Source organism: Megalopta genalis, chromosome 1 (assembly GCF_051020955.1).
Source record: "Megalopta genalis isolate 19385.01 chromosome 1, iyMegGena1_principal, whole genome shotgun sequence".
Classification (NCBI taxonomy): domain Eukaryota; kingdom Metazoa; phylum Arthropoda; class Insecta; order Hymenoptera; family Halictidae; genus Megalopta; species Megalopta genalis.
Genome location: NC_135013.1, coordinates 28,415,891 through 28,435,053, shown reverse-complemented (window position 1 = coordinate 28,435,053; position 19,163 = coordinate 28,415,891). Strand labels below are relative to the sequence as shown.

At 43.5% G+C, this 19,163-nt stretch overlaps 1 protein-coding gene and 1 long non-coding RNA gene across 7 annotated transcripts in view; one reads left to right on the top strand and one right to left on the bottom strand.

Annotated features, from left to right (window-relative positions):
• Positions 1-19,163, bottom strand: part of LOC117222303 (uncharacterized) — a 40,598-nt gene that overhangs the window by 16,887 nt on the left and 4,548 nt on the right. The window lies entirely within an intron of this gene.
• Positions 1-19,163, top strand: part of LOC117222301 (ras-related protein Rab-37) — a 172,929-nt gene that overhangs the window by 150,278 nt on the left and 3,488 nt on the right. For 4 of the 6 annotated variants that reach the window (XM_076524891.1, XM_033473929.2, XM_033473930.2 and 1 more), the window contains one exon: positions 17,308-17,416. In XM_076524891.1, the coding sequence (XP_076381006.1) occupies positions 17,308-17,416 (109 nt within the window). Of the gene's footprint in view, positions 1-14,521; positions 15,112-17,036; positions 17,148-17,307; positions 17,417-19,163 lie in introns of all 6 variants that reach the window. The other 2 variants (XM_033473933.2, XM_033473932.2) reach the window with 1 other exon arrangement.

Sequence of the window (19,163 nt, the reverse complement as noted above, 5' to 3'; positions counted from 1 at the left end):
TTATTGTATTACGGTAAACAAACTTCGTTTTCAGAGCTTTTGAAAGCAGGTTGTCATGCTTTGTATTAACAAGGACCATTCAAAGTTAGTCTGTTAGATTGAAAAATGATTGCGGTTAACAAATATGTGCAACTTTATCAAAAACAATGCACCCATGCACAGGCTAAAGTCGCATGCTTCATAAATAGCTGGCAGTGCCATCTGATAGAGCTGAAAGTAACTAAACATAGTAATCCATTGCACTCTCACGCTACAAATTAGATTTATACGCACGAATTATCGAGTAGTTCGAACGTTCAAAATAATACTGAGATGATGCACAATCTAATGCAAGTCGTTACGTGAACGCAATATGCTTGACAAGTAGCATCGTTAATGTCAAAGTTTCGTTGGCCGAGTCGTTATAGTGACGAAGAACGAATCCGAACGTCATCGGTTCGAAACTCTGAGTTTGTATAAACAGATTTTTCATCCGCAGAAAATGTCTAGTACAGTCATTTTCGGTGGTTATTATATAATAAGCAAACAAAATGGTTCACACGATGATGATAATATATAAAGTTTACCCAGAGATTTGTTCGATCGAACCTCAAATTGGGGATCTCGTTCAGACCAATGAAATGGAAATAGTCATAGTTACTCTGAGTGTATGAACCGTGTCAACTTTTTACAGTTAGATCAGAGTCGATCATTCTGAAGTGCATTTAGAATTAATATGATGGATATCTACTATTACTATAATAAAATAGAACCGGCGTGAAGGTATAAGAAATTCCATTACCATTCGTGCAAGAAGCATAACAGAAATAGATCGATTGCCTTGAAGCTTCAGACACTCAATTTTTCGAAAAACAAGCTCTCAATAAAAATGTGAAATTTTAAAATGTTTTGATAAAGAACTGCTCGAGCTTTATAACTAACGTAGTTCTCCAAAGTCCCATAAAATCGATGACATAAAAACGCTGTAAAACTATAGAAATTAAACGTTTTATAGTATCGCTCTCAACCAAACGGAACATATAAAAAGATATTTCATTTAACGCTAAAAACTCTAAATTTTATAACAAAAATGTAAAGTAAGCAGCTACTTTAATTGATCAAATTCTTTATCGTGGCCCTCCTAAATCATTCCACTTGTAAATTAAATACGAGACTATAAAAATTGAGTCGCTGCAACAAAGCTCCGGTTCCACAAAAAGATGATCAAAAAGCTCTCGGAAAACTCGATGCTTAGCTTTTCCTCAAACGAAAAAGCGTAACTCCGGCTCCTGTTTTCCTCCACGAAAAGAAAGCTAGAGACTCTAATAACACGGCTCCATTCTTTCTACTTTTATTAAACGGGAAAAAAAGTCCCATTAGCCCCGCCATCGTTCGGAGGTGTTCCCCGACCCTCCTGGAACCTTTTTCCCTAATAACCGTGACCCATTTGTACGATGAAAGTGTGTCTGGTTCTCTATTAGCCTTGTTAGTACCGCGGCATGATAGTCGATTGATATTTCGTTGGCTACGAGCACGGCGCGCGGAGTCAAAGGAATAACGAGGGGGGTGGTTTTCTTTGTTATAACGAGGTTACCACTTCACCTTGTTCCGCGACTCGCCAACCTTCACCCCCGAACATCTTCTTTCGGCACTCTGCCATTATTGTACCGGGACGAGTTTTACTGCGACCCTCTCCCCAATTATTTACGATGCATAGAAGTGCAAATTAAAGCAACGGCGCATGAAAATTTTGAATCGCGTTCGATTTGCATATTTGACTTTTCATCGTGCCAAATTGCATCAAATTAATGCAAGAATAATTGCCTTGTATTAGTGCATAAATACTGTGAACCTTTTAATGCATTAAACGCTCCAAATTAAGAACGATGTTATCTCTCCAGAATTAGAGAAATTAATATTTCATTAAATACATTACTTTGTATAGAATTTTCGAGACTGCTAAGCTGGTTCTGTGAATAGCATTTCTCATGATTGGGCGATAACAAAAGGAAGCTTAAAAATCTTCTTTGAAATAAGAACTGGGAAAGGAATTATCACAATTGCGCTACCGCGGCTCAATTTCTTAACAAAACCTTAGCCTATGTACAGTACAATTCGAAAAGCTGTAACACGATAGATAATAAGTAAACATTTTTATTCTTATTCAATATCGTTAATTTGCTCGACAATGTAAATTGTCGGCAGTCGCGTTTCAACGATTCTCCGTTCCTCGTTCATACTTGATCACGTTTATTGCACTTGCAAGTAACTGTGAATTACATATCTCCATTACAGATCATTTGCACCGTGACGCAACAGCAGCTATAAACGAAAGCGTCGTCACAACTGTCTCGTGATTATATAATCTAACAGTGCGATGTAATTAAATAAATTCACTTCATATTTCGCGCGCGGCCCGTTACCGACACAGTGATCGCAATTTTTAAGTTAACCGCAGTGTCAATTTATTCGTCGCGTTTACCCTGGAACCGTGTAATTGAAAGCTAGTTTAATGAGCGCACCGGTACTTTTGCTCGCCACTGCATATCGTTCCACAAAACGACTAGAACCGAGTTGAGGACTGATAAAAAAGAAAAAATGCACAGGCGTGCTGTAGTTTCTCGTTTTAAAGCCGCTTACCGATAATCATCGGTACCCTTTAATAACCTTCGTAATTTAATGAATTCTATAATTCACGTTCTTGCCGGCTGTCAAACGGCTTTCAGATTCCGGGAGTTGGTTAAATTGCAGGCTGCGAAGGCGTTAATTACGTATCCTAAGGTTCGCGGTGGTGCAAGTGACAGCGTGTCCACATTAATCGCGAACACGTGTTGCGTCGGGTCGCTCCCATCCGATTTTAATTGTGCCGACGCAGGTGTTCGCGATCGGCTAATCAGCCGGCGGAGCTGACGACTCGACGGGAACACGTGTCCGCGATTTTTCTGTCTACCGCGTCGATGACGTTATCGCGAAACGTTTCGATTGATCCGGCGCGTCTCCCCGCTGGCGAATTGACGTCTTCATGCGTCAAAGGGAGCCTTGCTCCTCGTCGGCGTTCATTCAGTCACACCGGGGCACACCTGTGCGGACGGTCCACATACCTGCGCGCTCGACTCAACGCGATATTAATTATTGATCGTGCCGCGAGCTCGATCAATCATTAATTCGGGTGCGCGTTATTAATCGCGCCACGGTTACGCTTCGCGCTCGAACGGCGCATCCAATGAACTGTCACGGCCACCCGATGCAAAAAGCTTGTTGCACGCCGGTTGACTCGAGCATTGCAATCTCATAGTCGCATAATCGCGGCTGCCAATCTGTAAATCGGTTTACCGAGATTTCGACGCAGCTCGACGCTTATTATGGATTTGCCCGCGTGCGAAACGCTGCATTTCATGGTTTCCTGTTTAAATCACAGCTTCCGCTCGAAGTTCTTGGATGATTTGTTTTCATCATGAAACCTTTCTAAGGGCAGCTGTGTTCATCCAATACTGGAATCTTAAAAGGAAAATTGAGTAATCGGAAATTCAGAGCGAAATGTACCAAACCTGTTTGATGTGGTTTTTGATAAAGTTTCGAAAAGAAATGACAAAAATGTTGCTAATAATTAGAAAGTTCTAAAAGGCAGAAGAACTAAGAAATGAAATTCTTATTTATTAAAAATATGAAGAAAACATTTTCTCATCCTGTAAGATTATGATTTGCTGGACAAACATAAAATGAAAGTTTGCATAATGATGCTTTGGATTTTCCTGTTAAAAAAGCAGTGCTAGACACGACCAATGCCAGTGAAATAAGTATAAGTTCATATTCCTGTCCGTCATTTGTTAAGAACTCTCATTTCAAGCAAGATTTATGTTCTTCTGCGGCAGTGCAGTGACGGACAGTAAATCTCTGTAAATATTGTTCGAGCATCTTTCTCAACCATTAAAATTTACAATGTTCTGTGAAGAGATTTTACTTTGGCGAGGCTAAGGATAAATATTAAAAAAATATTAAAGCAAACTCGGATTGTAAAGAATACAGTGTGTTACGTGGTCGCGCAAAGGCATGCTCGAAGCAATACCATACCGGCAAAAAACAATTCCCAACACGGGTATGTAGACTTTATGTTTCAACTCTGCATAAAGGGATTTGCTTTCAGAAGTATTATACCCTACGGAATAACTAGATTTATTTTATGGAGGCATTACTACGTTTATAGAGTTATGGTGTGCGCGTGTGTGTGTGTTTTTAAAAAGGAAGAGCTCTGAGATAAATTGACAGTCGCCATGGATACCCGTCCCGCCATTAGTTGTAATATATGTAGAATTCGACGAAGATAGATTTAACAATCGGCCTCGTGTTTGCTGTGAATAAACGCAGTTCTCTCACAATAGTTGGACAATATTGATTCCGACTGAACATATCTCGATTGAGAAACATTATATTCGATAGGAATATAGTTCACTGAAATGTGTTCTCTTTTGTCCCGGGACCGTCGATTGAAAAGTACAAATATCGAAGTTAAATAAAAAAGCGAATTGAAAGATACATATTGTCCAGCATTTTCAATCTCAAAATGATACGTTATTAAAGCGGCCGTGGATTCGTTCGAAATTCGTTGACGGCCGACTCTGTACAGAGGCGTTAATTTTAACGGACTGGCATAACAAGTTTCGTTGTAATTAAACGCGTTTATTATTAAGTTACTGGTTCATTTGTGTACATTGGCGCAGTGCTGTGTTCGTTTCGCTCTGGTCTGTGCAATAATTTCCGACAATGTTTCCAAAACGTGAATACCGAAACGGGATTATGACACAATCGTCGGGAATTAAAGGCTGTCGATTAAAATGGCGATATTCGGCAATAATGCTGCATTGTATTTATTTTTCACGGTACTAACTTACCGAAAGAATGGTCGTAAGTTGACATGATGTAGTATTTAGTATTTATCAGCTGAGCTAAACATGCTCGTGTCGCAAATTACTGTACGAGAACGTAAAGACAATGATAACGTTGTGTAAAACAAATGAACTTTGATAAAAAAAACTAAAAACATTTTCAATTTTTAAAGCTGTAAGCGTCTGATGCATGTTTCACTGGATAATAGTTTTTTAAAGAGGTTTTGCTCACACCTAATATATGAAGGGTGAACAACAAATAAATAATATTATTTCTTATAATTTTGTGCAGTATTTTAAATAATTTTTAAAGCATTCCGCTACAAAGCTGTAAGCGTCTAATGCATATTTCACTGGATAATAGTTTTTTAAAGAGGTTTTGCTCACACCTAATATATAAAGAATGAACAACAAATAAATAATATTATTTCTTATAATTTTGTGCAGTATTTTAAATAATTTTTAAAGCATTCCGCTACAAAGCTGTAAGCGTCTAATGCATATTTCACTGGATAATAGTTTTTTTAAAGAGGTTTTGCTCACACCTAATATATAAAGAATGAACAACAAATAAATAATATTATTTCTTATAATTTTATACAGTATTTTAAATAATTCTTAAAATAATTTTAAATAATGTTTAAAGCATTCCAATATAATAAACTTGAATGTCTCCTCAGAGGAGACATCCGAGCGATATGCTAGAATTACGATGTCCCCTGAGAGTGGAGAACGGAGTGCAAAGGGTTGAAATTGACCTCTTCACGTTCGGTGTCGTCAAACTGCTTCGATTTCCTGCGATTCCTTGGAATGCCAGTTCTAATTAAAAAGTCTCTAAAAGAACACTGAACTTAAAAACGAAGAATCTCCTAGCCGAACTCTCGCAACTGCCAGCGAAAATGTCGCAAGGGTTGGAAAGGATCGGATGCTCGCGGAGGCGCCGCGGAAATGAGAAACGGGCAGTCGAGGAATGAGACTGTTTCGGCAAGTGGGAGGGAGTAGCTGGAACAGGATGCTGGTAACACGAAAAAAAAGGGAGTCAGCCTAGGTAGTCAACACAAAGAGGAGAAAAAAGGAGATCGCTGGCGTGTGACGCGATGACGCAACCGGTGTCCCATGAGAAGATAATGCCGGTGTCCGAGTGCAAAGCCAAGGGCGGTTGCACAATGCAAGAGGATTAACCGTGTTTCGAACGAAACTGGAATTACGCGAGGTTACCAGGAGCGTTATTCCATTAAAGCCTGGACGCTGGTCACCGCTCGTCCCGCCGCAGAAAAAAAAGGACGCTGTTCTCCATTGCGAAAGAATTGATGGGTTTCCAAGCTGGTTGTCGTCGGCAACTTGTTACACGGTGACTTTCGGACTTAATTGACTGGCCGGTATAAAGAACCGGGGAAAACGATGTTAGGAAATCGGTCGGTCTCGTCGGAGTTCGATTACTTAGACACCTCGGATAATACCGGTGCTGAAACATTGTTGGAATTTAACAGCGGTTGGCGATTTATCGATCGATCTCGACGTCGAGATACGGCGACGATTGATTGTAATTGGACGGGATGAACGTTTAGAAATCGGTGGAAAGCAGAACTTCGTGTAGGTGTACGTTTGTTTGATGTTTCTATTTGAGCTTTAGAACTGCGGGAGAAGCGCGGTTTCTAGATTATAAAAGTGCGCAAACGCAGGTTCAAGAAAATGAAGAGGAGAACTTGTGATGTTGATCATGAATGACGTTTTATTCGATATCGGGTTCGCCAATTTGCTTATTATGCACCTTGATAATGAATAGACTGATCTCCATTAATGTGCAAATTTTTAGACTCTATAAAAACTTGTACGTAAACAAAAATGGAGAGAGTTTCAATTTGACAGCGCATAAAAATGTGATGCGATAAGTGTGGTGGTGTATTCCGTGCTCCGATCAATTCCTTTAACAAAATGTTTAATCAGGTAACTTTAATATGAAAGCTTTTAACTCAAATAATGCAATTGTCGGTAATGTTGTAAAAAGTATTGATAATTAACTATCGATCGTCGCAACGACGCGACGCCGGATTAATGAATCGACAAAAGAGAATTTAGTGTTCTTTTTACGTTTCTATCAAACTAGGAACTTGCATAAGAATCCACACAGCCTGGCAATGAGTCTAATTGACTATAAATCAGTTGAGATTCTAAGTATAGTTAGTTACGAGAATCGGCCGCGGAAGCGCGTTACGAGCCTCTCGTCTCAAGTAAAAGGATTTCCTTGTTTCGAATGAGTTCAATTTCCCTGGCCCCGCGTTCGCGGTTTTTCAACGGAATCAAGCGTTCAGGATAAAGATTGCCGCAGCAAAATGGAAGCATTCGTGCACGAGAAAACGGCGGCGGCGTTTAGTCAGCGTTATCGAAAATTCGCAGCCGCCCCAAATGTCTTAACATTTACTGTAATTTCGAGCTCCAGCGCTTACAGTTGCACTCGAGGTGCTTCGAGATTTCGTTTAAACCTCGTCCAGATGGTGGGAAAAGCAATGAGATTTTTAATCCCCCGTCGTATAATGTCGAGTAACCGCGGAAATATGAATATTCCACGGACTAATATTATATAATACAATGCGATCGCTGAAGTCAAATGAAGTTAAATATTATCTTATAACGCGGATTTCACGCGTTCGTGACAGAAATCAGATCAAACGGAAAGCAAACAATTTGAAAATGTTATTGCATCACTGTTAACTGATTAACATTATTACGAAAAGAAATAAATGTTTATGTAGTTCATCATGCAATTAACAACTTTTATTTTGTTTACTTACGACAATAACTTTTGCAAGTCGGGTCACGGAATAAATCACGATGAAAGAAATTCATTGTTTTCCTAGGCATTTGCTCTAATATTTACGATTGATCTGGAACTGGAATAACGGAACTGGACCGTTCCGAATGTTTTAACATTAGAAACTACCTAAATCGGTCAATGTCATGTTTTACAGTCAGTGAAATCTTCGAGATCGCTGAATCAAGTGTTGCAATAAAATTCGCGCGAAATCTGAACGCTATAACAAGCAGAAATTCTTCGTAAAGAATTTTTAATGATCGAGCTTCAAGATGATGCTCCTAACACTTTGTCGTAACAGTTGCCGTAAATACTCCATTAAATCAAAAGAATTTACTCAAAGAAATAAGAATTGAAAGATCGTACGATTGCGAAGCCCTTTGAACCTATTTGCATTTGCAGATGCAACCAAATTCGGCACGTTAAACATATCAGCACGAAAATTCCTTTATTTCTAAATGACGTAGTACTCAAAACGTTAAACAATAATCCAAGAATAAGTTATCAGTAGACTGCTAATCTCCATGCAAAGTGAAAACGTTCTGCATCAATTGCAAAATAAACAGGAGACAAATAGCAGTGTATTCAATTTGAAAATAGTTTCAATAAATTGAAAACAACTTAACAATATTTTTAAATCCTTTGAAGAATTATCTTACATTCTTTTAAGAATATCCCCGTCTTGTCATCAGGCTATATTCCTTCACTATTAAAATTGCTACTTAAAAATGATCTAAGACCAAAGAATCGCAGATCTCAAAATGAAAAAATTGAGCAATCAGAAATAATGCCTGAAAAAAATTGAAATATTTAGCAAAATAGCAGACTGGTCGTGATTCAAGAATTCAGTAAATATTTCGACTGTCAGTGAATGGAACGCAGCGAAGGGGATTTCTCACGAGGCTCTTCCGCAGCTGCGTTTCGTTTGGCTTCCCGAAGAAAGGCTCGACGAAGGGCGCCACCAGTCGGGTCGAACGCGCCGGCAACAGGGCCTGCTCCGTCTGAAGCCCGAGGGCTTTTTTGACGGCAGGTACCGCGTGGGTGGGCCCAAAGCGGTAGGCTGGACCGGCCGGCCTCGTATCTGCATCACGTTTCAGTTTTTACAGCCAAATCCGCCCGGGAATCTCTTCGGGGCTCCAACAGGCCGACCCGGCTCCCCTCGGCTCGCCTCTGAACTAGTCCTCTAAAAATTCCGATGCTCCGCGACTTCGCATTCTACCGAACCTATTCGATCGTTGTTCTTGTTGAACGATCTCGTTCTTCGTCGTCGTTCTTTCGTCGTCTTGCATCGATGTTCATCATAAAATGCAATCCAATCGAAGCTGTTCACATGGAATCTCTTTTGTCATCTTCTGGATGCACCGTGCAGTTGTTTTTGTTAACTTTCGTTCTTCATGGCTTTTGCTATAAAGTGTGTAATCCGTCATCATCTTTTGTCATTGTTGCTATAAAACACATTCTTATCGAAGCTGTTGTGTTGGAGTCTCTTTCGTCATCTTGAGGACGCGTCGTGCATTTGTTCCCGTTAACTTTGGTTGTTCATTGTACTCTTTAAGACATCGTCTAACCGTTGATCATCTTCCATCATTGTTCTTATAATTAAGCAGTTGTTTTAGTAAAATTATTTCTTCGTCTTCATTCATTCCTCGTGGTCAAACAGACACAATGGCGAAGATGCGACATAATCGAAAGAGAACTATGTGGATTCCTTCTCTAAAAACGACGAACTAAGTTCGAAATTGATCAACCAGCAGAACGATGTGCGGAGCAATACTTACCAGCGAGTAGAATCACTGAAAAGCGAGCCGAACGTACGAAGAACAGACTGGAGCATCTTCTTTAATCGCCAGATCTAAAAAAACACATGAAACCGTTATCAGTCTTTACGCGTGGAGGTGTTTTATGAACGCTGAAAACAGGCCCGGAATGGACGTGCAACAATAAATATCCGAATCAATTTTCTCCGCGAAAGATGTCCGAGAATTCGTTCCGTTTTCCTCGAAGTTTCGCTCCGATCTGATTAGAGGTTGTTGATAATCCGCGCGTTCGGGTGTCGGCCCCCCGGGGTGCGCGTCTCATATTTATCTTCGTTACCCAGACTGCGTCGTAAATCTACTGTTTATAGATTCCCGGTAGCGAGCCATCGAGTCGTAACTGAATTGTTCGGACGCTCCTAGCTGCCGCGTAACTCATTAAAGTTACGGACGAAGCGGCTGCAATTGTTCTGTTTGTTCAATTAGCCTGGCAGCAGCGCGCTCCTTCCGCGGCGGGCTGGCTTTTTAGGAATTGAAATTCGTTATTTATGTCGGTTGATTACGCTCGTTCAACAGTTATTCCACGGGTTAGTTAGCGATCCAGCCGCCAGTTTTATTCCCGCGGAAACTTTAATATCTCCTTGTTCCGCGGGTCCGCGGCGATGTTTACGCGAGCGGGCTCTTAAATTCATGGTTCCGCGACGGTGTACCTCGAATCGCGTGCCCGCCGCGGATCTGCACGTAATTTCTGCAGCTATTCGAAACGTACGCGTGCGCGGCCGACATCGTTTTCGAGCGGTATACAAGACAACTCGTTAGCATGCACGGCCAGCCTTGACGTAGCAATTGCGTCATGACAAGTTAGTAATTGCTTGGCTTTAATTTGCCCGGACGGAAATGTCGATTTTTGCGATCGGCTAACGAACACGCCTTTCGCGGTCGCCACGCTTCCCAGCGTCGTCCATTCGCTTAACGAGCGGTCGTCTCATTAAACGAGAGTTATTTTATCACTTCGCCACCGCTGTCATACCCCCCTCCCCCTCTCCCGAAACGTCAACTAAATAAAATCGTGCACGGTTTCGTATCGTAACACCGCCGAGAGGGAACCAGGAGAAAACAATCGAGACGATCCGAGGGGGCGATATCGTTCGAACGAAGAACGAAAGAACGAAATTGAAGAATTAGATCGCTCGTGCCGTCGATGCGCCGTCAATGCAGATCATCCTTTCGAACTGTGATCCATTTCTCTGTCGACGAACGCCGCGGAAAGTATGTTTACACGCGACTGCAGCACACGACATTCTCGACTTCGTGCCACCGCCCACGTGTTAATTCACGGAACGAACAAGAATTAAAGCTTGAGCTAGATTGGAAACCGTTGGAACCGATTGCTTCACAAATGGAATAATCAAGCTTTCCAGGAAGCGTTCGCCCGCGTTTGAAAATATGAGACCGGAGTGTTCCTAATTACGACACGAATTGTTCCGACGACTAAGATTCATGCGCGGGAAACCAATTAACGGACTTAACGCACTTCGGATTGCTGTTCCATTGGTTTCAGACGTCACGATACTTGTTCGTCACTTCGAGCAAACATTTTCGTGGCTTCGCTGCTATCGGTTCCCGGTGGAAAATATTAAGGGACAGGCGAACGAAACGAAGTTCCAACGGGAAATGACACGGCAACGTTCGAGAGCCTGGCGGCTTTCCAGAAACTGCGAGAACATTCCGCGATAAAAGATAAATTCCAGGCAACCCAACTGTTCAAAGACCATGAAACGATGCAACAAAAATTACACGGTTGGCCCGCGGCGTTACAATCCGCCGTCGGAGAAGTTTGCCCAAGACGGTTGCGAAGAAACGCAGCAGTAGTCGCGAGGGCGGAAAGTATTCTTCCGACCGCGCCTAATTCGGCTCGAGGAGGAGCCGGGATGCTACGCGTCCGAAAACGCGTCCGGGAACGTCTGCCGAAGTCGTCGGTTCCGATTCCTCGTGCAGAAGGAGGTACTTGCATGACTTGCAATAACGATGCACAAGGAGCCCGGAGACGGGAAGGATCGCTAAAGGCAGTCCCGTCGCGGCGTCATATTTGCTCGTTCTTCCTTCGGTTCCGTTCGCTTTTCAGGCCGATGTTTCCTCCCACGGGGGGGCCGCGGATAAAATCTGCGCTCGCGTGTAGCGTTTTACCGCGCGTAACAGAGCCCGGCCCTGGAAGAATCGAGTTTCCGGCTCGGTGGCCGCGTCGCCGGCGCGGATAAAACATCTCCGACCGTACGGCACTCGGCCAGAAATCAGAGGAAAACCCGCGATCTTCGTGGGGACAGGGAGAAGCCGTGTTTTCCACCGTGAGCGCCGAAATTTTTTGCTGTTTCCTTTTTCCTCGCGGCCGACGTTCTCGTTCGAGCGTCGCTTTAAACTCGTTCGCGCGCTCCGGATCGCTTCCTCGCGGCCGACGCGATTCAATTTGACCGCGGCAACGAATCGGCTTTTCACGGATCTTTCCTTCCAGGCAACGCGATTTTACGCGGAAGCGATTCCGAGCATTTCGCATCTCTTGCCAGTGAAGACTGAATTACGGTGTCGGCGCATTTTCATCGTGATTCTTGTACTAAGTACTTTGAAACCGTTCTGATCGACATTTTTGTTCGGTCTTTTCAGGCGAGACAATCGTATACATACAATTCTGTTTTGATACGGTAGATTATAGTCCAGAAGAAAAGCGTGTAAAAATATAGCTAAGATAAAAGAATTTATACAAAAAATTTGATTACAGGTCTCTATAAAAAGACAAACACTTGTATGTGCAGTCGTGCACAGTTTATAGTATAGAAACGAAAGGTAATTCAATTCTTAAAGTAGCATTTTGTCCTCGGAACCGACCAAGTAGCGTCAGTTCCCTTCGACATTTGATTGTTATTGTTTCTTAGACAGCACACATTATTTGCGTCTCAATCCTTATTTCGATTGTAAGGAATATATGAAAAGTCCTGTAAATTGCAACCATGATTGCCTTAACACGTTCCGTGCCACGTGTACCATCGATGGTACACGCTTGCATGTTTACTTAGTGAACTGAACAAATTGTTTACAAGAAATTTAGAACCGAAGAATCAATTTCCACCGCAAGAATGGGCGTTGATAAGTTTTTGTTACGTTGTTATGTGTACGAGAATTAATAATTGCACGTAATACATCAAGTTTTAGTAAAATATCAAAGTGTGAAGATTCGAGTAAAAAAAGCTCGGCACGGAACGTGTTAACCGACTTGCATCGCAAAGAAAATCGAAACATAACGATCATGTCACCAATTGTTTTGTTTAGCATCGTTTGAAGTGATCGGTGCGTAAAGCTGCTTCGATTTTATCGCTCTAATGCATTCTCTTTTTACTATTTATCTAACACATAATTACGTCAATTAGGCAACCAAGAAGAGAAAGTGGTTCAGTCAGCAATGAACTCTTCGACGTCATCGTTCAGAAGAAACGATTCTTCTCGTGAAAATTTATTTAACAATTGATGCGCGCACTGTAAATTCTAAAGCCGTCTCGGAACATTTGCTTCGATCAAGCAACGACTTCGATCTCGAGATCGATCGATCGCGGGACACTCCGCACGCCACCGCTCGCATTCAAAACCATTGTTACTAATTAATCTAATTATCGGCTGTGCTCCAGCGACGGAACACTGTTCCGGGGAACAATGGCAGATCCCGCGGTACACAGATCTGCTTAGATAAACACTCGCGGCGATCATCGAACCGTGTGTCGCTAATAATAATGGCCGGGAATTGATGGGAACGAGCGTGTTTCGTGGTTTAATTAAAACGTGCTCACTGTTTATGCAACCGTGCATGACGCATAGGTGCCGGCCCGTTACGCAATCCGCCATGCAACCAGCCAAGTGATTATGACGCTTCGAAGTCGCATCGGTGTGTAGCCTCTATTAATTTATCGGTTGTGTCAATGAAATTGGACGGACCCGCCGACTGCATTAATTACCGACACCGGAGATTAATGAACCTCAAGTGCAACTAAGAAGTAATCGAGCCGGCATTTCCGCGCGGTGTTCTCGTTGGATGTTAGCTTCGCTTTAACGTCGAGTGACGATCGCTGGATCACGGATATTCGCGCGTTCATGACAAAAACTAGTAGGCGAAGCGTAAAACAGTGGAGAGATTGAGAAGAATTTAAACGTCCATTCTTCCGTCCTTTATCCGTAGTCATAATTCGATAATCGCGATAATGATCATAGTGCAAGCAAGTGTCTTCTGCTTGAAAACTTCATTTTCATTAGCTTGGAGTTGATCTGTTCTGGTTCATAGTTCCATTGTTCAAAGTTTGTGTTCCTTGGTAAGACCGTTTCTTCTTGAGGAAATCGCTTAGCATCTGGAATTCTCATCGGGTTTCATTTCCAGCTTCATCTCCACCCTCGCGCCAATACCCGGGGCACCTTTATCCATGGAACTTTTCGTATGTTCTCGTTGACGAATAGCGTGATCGCTAAAGATTTTCCATGGAAACCACGAAGTTCGAAAAACTTCAATATTATCGAACGCCTCGGGTATCGACGCGACGATCGAAGTTTAACTTAACAAAATCGAGAGATAAGATTAACCACTTGGGTACGCATTTAATTTAAAAAAAGAATCGCACGTGGATCACATTTAATTCTTTCGTCTATCGTGTAACCTGTGAAAACAGTAGTAGATTTTCCATGCAAGAATTTACAAATTCATTGTATGTTCAATCATAAATTAATTTATAAATTCATTTGCATGCAAGTTACGAATCAAACAACGTCGCGCGATTAAAGAAACAAGAACACATAAAATGTCAAATATTATTTCGATTCCTATGACGATTCGGATTCGTCGAACGTGCCCAAAGGGTTAAACCGTACCCGTTCGCTTTGAACACCCAGCTATCCTGAATGCTTCTCAGTCGATGTTCCCAGCACCACCATAGCCGCTCGAAGGTTTCCCTGGCGAGGAGCCGAGAGGAGCGTACGCGAGACCGACTGCGAGAGTCCTCGCGCGGCCTCGCGCGTATTATCGACTCGGGCAGACTTTCACTCCGTGTTCGTTGATCGGTCAGGCTCGGCGAAGAAGCGGGCGAAGGAGAAGCCAGAAGAGGCGCAAAGTGAAAGACCTCTCCGTCCCTCTCTTCCTTTGGTCCAAAGTTGATTGACCTCGAGGGAGACGGAAGGCGGCTGATCGCCGTGGTTCTCGGCGCAGGAGAAGCAGAACGAGCGAGAAGAGAAGCGGTAGAAGGTGGAGGAGGTGGAGGAGGAGGAGGACAGCGACGACGACGACGACGACGGCGGCGACGACGGCGGCGGCAGCGACGACAAGCGCGACGAGGAGTGGCCGAGAAGAAGAAGAGCAAATTGGTGCTCTCGGTAGCAGGGGCCCATGAGCACCGTGGAGGAGAAACGTAGCGTGACGAAGCGTAGCAGACACGGTTCACGTGGTAGCAGGCAGTCGAGCTCCGATTGGTCGAGTGGACCGGGCTCCTCTGGAGGGGCTAGGGGTACGGCCCAACCTGTCCCCTCCAGTCCGCTGGCCAGCACCTCAGCTTTCAACAGGCCCCAGGAGTCGATGGGCCCTACCAGGCGACTGTCCTCGCGGGACAGCGTGGACTACACAGGCCAAGCCCCACCCGAGCACGCAGAGCTCTTTTTCAAGGTCCTGCCCTCTCTCCTGATACTCTCTACAAGCCTACGCTCTACCTACGCCGTCGAGCGTGCTGTCGGGTTCACGATCCGGCTACGGCCCGTTCAACGAGCCGAGTCGGCACAGAGAAACGGAATACCGGCTTCTGCTTCCTTCGTTCACCCTGCCATGGTACCCTGAGGTCTCCCATGACCCCAGCCACATGCTCTGTACAGTGACTTTCACCGCTAATTGCGAATACGACCTTTCTCGAACTCCTTAACGCGCGATCGTATTTTTTTTTATCTAGACGCGTCGTTTCAGAACTGCAAATCAGATCTCGATCTCTTGTTTTTTCGCACGATTGTCAGGTGACAATTTGCGTCGGACCGACTCCTCTACGTGGTAGAAGCTCTTGTACGTGCGTAAAAAAAACCGTGCAACGTGGTTCCGAATTCAATAAAGGTTTTCGATTAGACGCGGGCGTTAGCGTTAACCCTTTGCGCTTTAAAGCGTTCTCAAGCCTTTCATTTCGGAGTTTGCTGCGACATTGTACAACTCGAGCACGTTTTCACACGTGTCTTTGCATCCAAATTAGGACAGTCGGAAGATACTATAATCGTTCTTACGTAACCGCGTAATTGTGGCATTATTCGCGCGTAATAATGCGAACCAGCGAGATTAGTAACTATTAGCGCCAAAGTTAATGCCGATTCTACATCGCTCGGCGTACGAACGCGAAGGGTTAACCGGGTTAACCGGCTTTCAACAGCCCGATTTGCATCCCAACACTGTACAAAGCATTTTACCGAACTTTTGCATACGTTTCATAAAGAGAGCCCGATGTAACCCCTATTGTCTGAGGGTACAGGGTACCTTTGCAAGGTAACCACAGTAATGCCGCGTCGGTGGTGACTAGAATCGCTTATCAGATCGCTAACTTTCTTTACCGTTACTGACTCGCCTCGTTGGACCGAATATAACAATTTCTGCTGAACCCGTAGGACACTCGTGTTTCTCACTCGTGACGAGTAGAATGCGGATCTTAATGCGTTTATGGTATGTGAAAATTTGAAAAAACAAATGAAAGAAAATCGTATGTAAATTAACGAAGTCTAATAGCACTTCTATGTTCACTTTACAACGACTAATCGTTTGGTTCGCGAAAGTAACTTTCGTTTTAACTGTAATTTTTGTAAAATGATGTACGAAGATGAAAATTTGCATAAAGATCCGCGGTCTATTCATGAGTTTGAAAAAATTTTCGAATAACGAGAGTAATAGATGCGCGGTAATAGATGCTTCCAAACGAACAGCCCGGTGTAACGGAAATAAAACTCGGTCCGATTGTTGCAACAAGAAAATTTTAGTCGTTCGCTTTGCATAGAAACGAACCTCGAGACTGGCTGACAGCAACGGATTAAACACGTTCTCTCGAATGAAACGAAACTAATTCCTAGCGCGGAGATCTATCACAGGATTTACTCTTTTAGCCGCGCTGGAATTTGTTTATTTGCCAGGGGATTACTAAATCAGAGATAATTATATACCCGTTCCTTTCAGTCAGTTCTTGCGGGACTGGTGCACAACCATGTAGATGCGATAAAGTGAACCAGTTTTTACTGCGCGAGCTGTAAACTTTGAAACATTACTTTTCCTGCGTATATAAAGTAATTGTGGTAGCGGGCCGAAGTAAATCCTGTGTTTTACGATGCTCCTACGTGCCGCGTGTGCCTCTAATTATACCTGTCTATCGCAACGAAAACGTTCAGGCTGCGTCAATAAAGAATGTCCGAACGCTGATTCATTAAAAAGCACTCGGCCGCTGCGCACAGAAGCCGAGAACTGGCGAAAGACGAGCCCCGCGCCGGTGTTTCGTTCCTCTATGATAAGACAAAAGAGCGCTTTCCGCATAGTTCGGCGAGAACATTTTCACAGAAAATTTCCACGCAACGTAGGTGATCCTATTGGGCGACAGTGGCGTCGGGAAAACCTGTCTTCTAACGCGGTTCAGGCACGGCCGTTTCCTGTCCGGCAACTACATAACTACCGTGGGCATTGACTTTAGGGTGAGAGTCGCTAACCCCCTCCGGGGGGGAGGGCATCGATGTCACTTAGATGTTTCCCTAGAGAACGAAATGCATTGCTCGCACTTGATGGAAAGATCATTTCGGGATCTCCGACGCGGCTGCCCGATAAACCGATCGTACAAATCCGTCTTTTTTTCAGAACAAAGTGGTCGTCGTCGACGACACTTCCGTCAAGCTCCAGATATGGGACACCGCCGGCCAAGAAAGATTTCGCAGCGTGACGCACGCGTACTACCGAGACGCACACGGTAATTGCATTCTCCTCTTTTCGACGATTACCTCAATTGGAGCCGTAACACGCGGCCGATGGCAACTAGGCTATCCTTAATGAGTCCAACCGCGTCGTCGCGACGGCCAATAAAATGGGAACGTGATTCCGACCGACCGACCGACCGACCGGGGATGAAAAAGCCTGTTTGCCCGATGATCGAAATGCTGATGAACTTTTTCACCTGACCGGTAAATACCGGCACAAAAAATCGCGAACTCCGCGTAGACTGGCATTATGCAAATCCTATTACCCGGTGCGAAAGCGTGTTCTACATGCCAAGCAGGCAGATATGGTTTCTTCGTTGGTAAACCGCGCTTAAAAAAAAATCGCGTTCGCAGTAGGAACCGTTCTGGTCCTTTCTCGCGGAACGTGCGCACTGATAAAAGTAGATCTCTCGCAAACAATCAGAGAGACTCCGATTTATTTCTCGGACGTGCAACGGTTGGTTCGATCGCTAGAACGCGTTTAAATTTGAAACCAGACGAACAAGCAATCGCAGACTTATATTTCGGAGCAATCTCGTACAAGTTGCAACCATGATCCTATAAACTTGCGCTAAGAGACTACTTTAGAGTGATCGTGCAAAAGATTTCCTCTTTCCTTCGGCGGTTAATAAAATAAACGTTCGCTTTTAACATAAATTAGTAAATAAAAAGCTGTACATTTTTTGTCGATCAATTGCAACTTAGTACTCGGTAACGCGGTAAAAAAGTGCGTCAAAGTGATCCTACAAGAAGATTATCTTTTTTCATAGATATTGATGCAGAGATCTCCATGTCCGATTTAAACTGAAGATGTAGAATCATTTTTAATACGCAATGAGAGTAATATGCACCTCCGTTAAGAAACGATACCGAAACGCGCGTAAGAGGATGCTCCCTTTCCTTGCGATAGTTCAACGAACTTGATTTGGTTTTTGTGTATGTCGTGTCACTGATGGCATTGTAGGTCGCTGTGCGATCCTAGATCCAAGCAAGGCGTTAATTTCGGGACGCTACTTAACTAGATTCACTGCGAAAGAAACGGAGAAGGAAACGCCGTATCCGCCGTAGGGGGCACCCCTATTGTTCGGCGTAGGGCACCTCCTTTGAGCAGAGACGTGGCCGCGACAATACTTAGATATTTCAAAGGCTTGGTAACAATTACGTGCCGGAGACACTTCGACAATGGCGCCTTCGTTTCTATTATCCGAGCGATAGAGCTTTCGGGCCCGGGCACCGAGCAACGCAATATTCCCAGGGAGAAAGCTTCCGACCGAAAAGGAACTCTAATTGATCTGTCCATGAGATCTAGGGGGGGATCACCTCCATACGGACTGACTCTGCATTAGTGCTTCAATCCCAGAAGCGACGGATCTTCGTGAAAACGTAGAATATTTCAAGTGGTCACGACTAGAGTAGTGGGGCCCGGTTACTGTGGGGCGACTAATTGCTGCGCCTTTAATTTGTTTTCGGGCATAATTCGCTTTATATTTATCAAATAATACATATTAATCTTTCGATTCTTTTATTTCCTTATTTTATTTTATTTTCGAATAAAAAATTTAACACACCTTATTCGATAAATATAAATCGAATTATGCCGGAGAACAAATCAAATCCACTGCAATTGGGCAAAAAGCTTAACGATCATAACTCCTCGATTATTACAACTAAATAGTTCCAATAATGAAGCAAAATGTCATCTGATCAACGATTATAACACGTTAATTATCGTAAACGATC